General features: G+C 45.2%; 1 protein-coding gene across 2 annotated transcripts; it reads left to right on the top strand.

The window, feature by feature from the left end:
• The first annotated feature begins 1,600 nt into the window (after positions 1 to 1,600).
• NDUFAF4 (NADH:ubiquinone oxidoreductase complex assembly factor 4) lies at positions 1,601 to 6,551 on the top strand. 2 transcript variants are annotated; one of them, XM_081186769.1, is made up of 3 exons: positions 1,601 to 1,760; positions 3,039 to 3,136; positions 5,488 to 6,551. In XM_081186769.1, exons 1-3 carry the CDS (start codon positions 1,643 to 1,645, stop codon positions 5,779 to 5,781), a joined length of 510 nt encoding a protein of 169 aa, XP_081042895.1. In that variant the 5' UTR covers positions 1,601 to 1,642; the 3' UTR covers positions 5,782 to 6,551. The 2 variants fall into 2 exon arrangements, with proteins under 2 accessions (XP_081042895.1, XP_081042894.1); XM_081186768.1 differs by having other exon boundaries at positions 3,030 to 3,136.
• The last annotated feature ends 821 nt before the right edge of the window (positions 6,552 to 7,372 follow it).

Below are 7,372 nucleotides of genomic sequence, written 5' to 3'. Positions count from 1 at the left end.
TCACTAGGGCTGAAGAAAGAATCAGCTGTCAATCCAGTCAACGTCCCAACAGGAAGCTGCCTTTGGTAGCTGAATGTCTTAGACTGCCAGCCCTGTGTACAATCTGTGTTAGGAGAACCCAATCTGTATTAGGGGTGGGCATGCTGCTGGACTCTCCACTTTAGTGAGTCTATTGCTTTAATGATAGAAAACAGCATAGAAAGAATCATATTCATATTAATTGCAGTTGAAGGGGAATGGTCCTTCAGATCAGGACCATGGTGCTGTGGGGGAAAGAGGCTCGCTTACACAATATGGTACTATACATTTATTTATTTATTTATTTATTTATTTGCAATTTGCCTTGCGGGCATTTGCATATGTTTTCATTCTATATATGTCTCCTCAAAAATAAGTCTCATTGAGCAGGTGTGGACTAGGACCTGACTCAACCATGAAGCTTATTGGGCAACCTGTCAGTCTCAGCCTAAACTGTGGTGGTGCAGTGGTTAGAGTTCTAGACTAGGAACTGGGAGACCAGGGTTCACATCCCCACCGGGCCATGTAGTTTGCTGGGTGACCTTGGGACAATCACTCTCCCTCAGCCAAACCTACCTCACAGGAAGTGTTTGACACTCCCATCATTCTAGATGCATTTTGTGACGGGGGATTTCATTAGCGCAAGCAGTTTCTGAGCTCTGGATGCAGTACTGTGCCTAAGCTTTCAGATTAGAACTGCAGAGTGGAAGGAAAGGAGGGCCTTTTTCTGCCTGCCCACTTCCAGCCACTTTTTGAAGACCAGAGAAGAGATCCTCTTAAGAATATTAGCGGGGTGGGCAGGGGATGCATGGCTTTGTTTTTTGCAGTCTTGAGATGAGGACTAGACCATGTGAAAAATGGACGTAAGATTTTAGCTGCAGGTCATTCATTTTCAACTTTATATTCTTGTTATAAAAAAGCACGCCTAGATGTTCCACTGTTGCGTCCATAACCTAGGTTTAGCTCCTAGCTTTCATATCTGAGTTTATAACACTGTTGTTATAGTCAAAATAAAAAAATTCCTTCCAGTAGCACCTTAAAGACCAACTAAGTTAGTTCTTGGTATGAGCTTTCGTGTGCATGCACACTTCTTCAGATACACTTCTTCAGATACACTGTGTATCAGATACACTTCAGATACACTTCTTCAGATACACTGTGTATCTGAAGAAGTGTGCATGCACACGAAAGCTCATACCAAGAACTAACTTAGTTGGTCTTTAAGGTGCTACTGGAAGGATTTTTTTTATTTTGACTATGGCAGACCAACACGGCTACCTATCTGCAACTGCTGTTATAGTTATATCTTGTTTTTTAATATATTTTTGTTGGGGTTGGGGAAGAACCTCACTTAGCTATGAATATTTATTTATTTTTTTATTGATTAAGGGGGGACAGCTGCCCCTCCCTTGGGTAAGTCTATGTCCACATATCCTTCCACTAAGTGCAAAGCAAACTGCAATCGATGCGTCCGGCTGCCGGTCTACCCAGAGCTCCCGGCGGCGCCAGCGGGGCCTCCCGCCCGCCATGGGGCGCCCTGTTTCTCCCTGCTTCTCGGTGCGCATGCCCGAATAGGACGTGTCTCCGCCTCGCTTTCGGAAGTGGGAGGCGGCCGCGCGCCGGGATGATGGGCGCCAGGGTGACCCGCGTGTTCAGCAAGTTCAACCTGGAGAGCCGAGCCCACCGGGAAATCGCCAAAGCCAAGCCCGCGCCAGCCCCGCGGCACCCGCAGCCTGCAGACCGTGAGTTAGCCAAGGCGCGGTGCGCACAGCCGCTCCGCTTAAGCAAGGGGGTTGGGTGCCTGAGCCGCCCTGTGGCGCCTTTGCTCGGCTGCTCCAGCAGAATGGTTTTCTGTTCTGGGGGCCCTCCTTGCAAGAGGCGCGGCGGCTTACACACAGCGCCCAAGGAAAGGCCCTGGTGACATTGGGAGCGCCGGCTCTCGCGCCCTGGACATTTGGAAGTGGCTTGCGCGCGCGCACGGTCCTTTGCTCTTCCCAGCTGTATTCCCGCGGCCTACCGGCCTGATTTGCAAGCTGGGAGCTGTAGTCTCCCTGGACTGGTGGAGGAAACTAGCAGGATGTTTTTTTAATGTTTGCCAGCCTACAATTCCCATCAGCCCCAGCCGCCACAGCCAGCGATCGGGGAGTGATGGGAGCTGTAGTGCATGAACGTCTGTGGAGCCGCATGTTCCCTGCCCAGGCAGTAAGCAAGGCAATGTCGACATCTGTCAAGTGTTTTGCTGGGTTTCTTAACCATCTGTTATTCGAAGCTTTGCCCACTCCCTCATGATTTCTGTTCATCATGAACTTAAATTAAAACAACGGGGGTGCAGATCAGATATTTGCCAGTTTTGCAATGAATCCTGTTAAGATAGGGAAGGAAGGAATTTCTGGTCTGCTATCAGATATTTATTTTATTCCATTTCTAACATGGCAAACTCTTAGTGTCTATGAGAGTATCCGTGGGTACTAGCTTACTTAGCCAGGATACATGCCCTCTTCCTGAGAGCCCCTTAAAACAGTGAATTGTGATTGCAGAGGATGCCTCCGTATTTGCCAGTGTGGGATAGTGGATAGAGTGTCAGACTGGGGAAATCCAGGTTCATACCCCCACCTAGCATGAATATATGGTTCTTCAGATGCTGTTGGCTTATTATTCAGTGTGGCCAATGTCCAGAGATTATGGGAGTTGTAGTCTTGATGATCACACGTTCCTCGCTCTTACTGTAGACAATAGAACACTGGTCTGGATGAACTATTAATAATCTTGTGCGTTAGTGAGGAAACAGGGAGAGAGAGAAATGGGAGCTTCAAAGCTAGTGCCAAAGCATTTTTCCTGAAGTGTACAGGAATATATACATGTGTGTTGTGAAAGTAGGAGTGTATTAATTCAGGAGTATCCTTACATGCATTATGAACTATTCTCCTGAGGGTTGTAATATTTTGCTTAAGCTAGGGTGGAGGGGAATTGAAATATATAACTTTAGAATGTGTTCTGTAATCTCTCCTTAGACTCCTTAGACACCGACAGATTCCAAGAAGAGATTAAGAGAAAAGATGACCACCTTGACACATTATTAAAGGAAGTCTACGTTGAGTCCAAAGATCCAGTTATGCATGTGAGTCAGGTTATCTTGGAATATGCAGGTGCCAGTTAAGCACTTTAACACACCAGTGACAAGCATAGTCATAGTTTTTGTCCATGTAAAGTTAGGTCTCATTTGCTCTCTTGGATTGTGTGTGTACATATTTTAAACTCATTATCAATGCGAACATATTATAGTTATTATATAAATGCAGGAATCACATTTGCATCTATCTAAATCAAAGGATGTGGGTGGCACTGTGGGGTTAAACCACAGAGCCTAGGACTTGCCGATCAGAAGGTCGGTGGTTTGAATCCCTGTGACAGGGTGAGCTCCCATTGCTCTGTCCCAGCTCCTGCCAACCTAGCAGTTTGAAAGCACATCAAAGTGCAAGTAAATAAATAGGTACCACTCCGGCAGGAAGGTAAACGGCGTTTCCGTGTGCTGCTCTGGTTCGCCAGAAGCGGCTTAGTCATGCTGGCCACATGACCCGGAAGCTGTACGCTGGCTCCCTCGGCCAATAAAGCGAGATGAGCGCCGCAACCCCAGAGTCGGTCACGACTGGACCTAATGGTCAGGGGTCCCTTTACTATTAAATCAAGGGTCAGCAAGGTTTATCTTGCCTGGGCCGTATCGGTCCCACGGAGATTTCTCCGTGGGCAGGATTGCACGCCCACCCGTGATTTTCAGTGTCTGTGCATGTGCAGACATGATTTTTGGCACTGTGGAAGTGAGTCCCCACACCGCGCTGCGCCAATTTAGAGCAGTGCACAAGTGGGCAGTTCGGTTTGTGGCTAGCTCGTACGCTGGTCAAATGACCTCCGCAGGTGGCTTCCGGCCCATAGGCCTTAGGTTGCTGACCTCTGATCCAGATATATTCCACGGGCCTCCCGAATAGCTCCATATTTTACTTAATTCGCTATTACTTGTGTTTTACATTTCCCTTTGCCATTCATTTTGGTGTTCCTAATCATATGCTAAGCCCAGGTATAAACCAGATATTATTTAATATTCTCTGGTGTATTTTAGGATAGAAAGATACAGCAGAATCCTGTGCTATTTCCATGGGAAGAAGGTACTCTGGTTCTGGATTTTCTGGTTTGCAATGATACACTTAATGATACAATACCAATTGAGTTTAATGGGCCTTATTTTTGATTTAATATGCATAAGATGGCACTGTCAATATGCCATAGTTCCTAGATGAATCTGTCTGAGATTTCTCAGGCTGCAATCCCAAACATACTTAATAGGAAGGACTTAATTGCAAGTGAGCATGTTTAGGTAATGGGTGAGTATCACAATCCTGTACATGTTTATTCAGCAGCAAGTCATTCTGTGTTCAGTAGGGCTTACTGACCCAAGGGTGTATTGGTTGGAAGGCTGGGGCTTGCATGTCAAATGAGAAATTGTGTGGAGGAAGGAATCGCATGCTTTTAGGCTTATTTTAATACTGTAGTGCGCTCAGTGGGAATAATAATTTTTTCAGGATCTGAAGATAGGGAAAGAGTGACCTCCAAAGTTGGTGGGCTCCAGTTCCATAAATCCAAGCCAGCATGGGCAATGGTCAGGAATTATGATAATTGTGGTCTCTCCAGATGTTATTGGGCAACAGATTGGTTAGCCACCCCTGGTTGAGACTGACAGGAAACCACTCTGCAGGGTTTCAGGCAGAACTCATTCCCAGTCTCTGCCATTCTACCCAGGATAATCAGTAAAAACCATATCCTCTGTCACAGCATTTTTTCATAGCAGTGTAGTGGGGTAGGAGAGCTGAAAATAATGCAGATATATTTCACATCTGGCAACCAATGCACCCCTTGGGTTTCAGATAGTACATGGGTAACCGAGTCTAAAAAGCCCAGGACACAAATTTTCATGGCCCTCATTTACCAGGAGTAATGTTATTTAGCATTAACTGTGGAAGTGTATCCTCGATTCTGGCCAAACTAAGCCTCCTAGAGCAAAACGTCTCCTATGAGCTAACAGAATCCTGAGCAGCCATTTAAAGCTATTAAAATCTGAAGAAAACTCCTTTCTGCCTGGCCCATGAAAGTCATCAAATCAGGCACCAGGCAAGCCAAATAGAGAAGGTTAATTGCACAATTAAGTCCTGCTTTCAGAAAAGAAATGGGTTTAGAATGTTTTAGTTACATTCTGTTGAAAGGGGGAGTGTTAAAAGGCAGGGGTAGGCCACGTGGGGCCTTCCAGATATGGACTGCAACTCTCATCAGCCCCAGCCAGCATTGCCAGTGGCCAGGGATGATGGGAGTTGTAGTCCAACGCCGTCTTGAAGTTCCCATGTTACCTACCCCTGCCTTAACGGATGGTGCAGCTTGTACACTAAAACCTAACTATTTTTTATATAATTTCCCCCGCTCTAGGTGAAAAACAAAGGAGAAAGCCTTCCTTCTAAGCGAGAGGAACGCAGACTTACAAAAGTAGGCAATCTTGGTCCCCTGGATATTCAGTCTGTTCCTAGAGGCAAAGTCGCCATAGTTGAAGTCTTGACCCTTCTCCATAATCATCTCTACTCTCCGGAAACCTGGACTGCAGAGAAAATAGCAAAGGAATACTCATTAGAATTGAAGGATGTGACTGATCTCTTAGCATTCTTCATCCCGTTTGCGGTGGAGATCTTTCCTCCTCAAGACAAAAAGCAGCTAAAGCCTAGATAAGAATGCCTGCCAAATCTTGACTGACCAAGCTGGTGTCTTCTTAATACTTCACATCTGATTCCCTCTCCACACATACACGCACACACACCTATAAACTGTGTCTTATTTAAACGGTATCTGCCTTTTCTCTCACTGTTGCGTTCATCAACCATCCAGGGCATGCCGTTGTGAAGTAGGAGGCAAAATCTCAACAAAATCTGCAAATACACCCTAAGAATTAAAAAAAATCGGAAAATGTTGGCTGCGTGGGAGGTCATCTGTTCTGAAGCAGTTGTCTGTTACGCAGACCCCAGACAACAAAAATGCATTTTATCTGGATCTGATCTTCTTTGGTCTGAGCTCTGCAGAATATCTTGCCCTCATTGCATTCTGTAAATAGTTATAATTAAAGCAAACCAGAGTTACAATGTGTTTATCTTCTGAGAAATGAGTGTGTGTCTAGTTCCTGTGTCTGGTCAAAGGGGGGGGAGGGGCAAAAGAGCAAATGGGGGAAATTGAGTTAGGGTAGGCATTCTTTTAATTTTGGCGTAATTACGGAAGTTAGAAACAAATGGTTTTGGAACCAAAAACAATTCTGCTATGTGTTACTGGCTTACTGGCTGTAATTCTTTGTATGGAAGCCCTTGATAGCTGCTGCTGCTGCTGCTGCCTTTTTGTCTTTGAATTCATGCCTTTTTATTATCGGCCACATACCCATGAAGAGCTGTATTGTCTGAACTTCTGTATCTTGTTCTATGCTTTACTGGAAATCTATATTGATTCAGATTGAATTGCATTAGTTCCTGTTTTGTTGCCTGGCTCTATTTCCTTTGTTTGGCTGTGGTTTACTATGTATATTTAATATGTACCAGAAAATTGGCCCTAAAATGACCAGCAGCCTTCCCTGTGCATAATTTTCCTTTCGATGCTAAAAAAGTGACATGCCCTCTGGACCTTTTCACAATGGCCTTATAAAAAAAGTAAAAGGAATACCAACAGCTGCATCTTGGGAAGGCCCCTCTTCTGCAAAGGTATTAAAGGTAGAGGAAGCCTGTGTTCTATATGGCGTTTACCTGTAAGTAAACATCGTGGTTCCCAGCCTGGGCATTTTCATTGGTTTTACCTCTCCTTTATGAATGTGTCTCAACGATACAGTGGTACCTTGGGTTAAGTACTTAATTCGTTCTGGAGGTCCGTTCTGAACTTGAAACTGTTCTTAACCTGATGCACCACTTTAGCTAATGGGGCCTCCCGCTGCTGCTGCGCTGGCGGAGCATGATTTCTGTTCTCATCCTGAAGCAAAGTTCTTAATCCGAAGTACTATTTCTGGGTTAGCGGAGTCTGTAACCTGAAGCATATGTAACCCGAGGTACCACTCATATTGAGAGTATCCAGGCTGTTGAGGAGGAAAGGAGATTTATGCTTCAGAGGAGACAGGAATAAAGGCAACTATAAAATGGGTCAGGGGAAAGGAATGGGTGTTAAAGTGGAACAGCAGCTGTTGCAATATGGTAAGAACTGAAGAGGTAGATTAAAAGACAGTGAAATAGGTAAGGGGAGAAAGAAGCCCAGAATCCTACTAGCCAACTGCAGGGTATTTTGAAATGTGACC

This window comes from Podarcis bocagei, assembly GCF_964188305.1.
Source record: "Podarcis bocagei genome assembly, chromosome: 3".
NCBI classification, from domain to species: Eukaryota; Metazoa; Chordata; class Lepidosauria; order Squamata; family Lacertidae; genus Podarcis; species Podarcis bocagei.
This window is presented reverse-complemented; position numbering and strand designations above follow the sequence as displayed.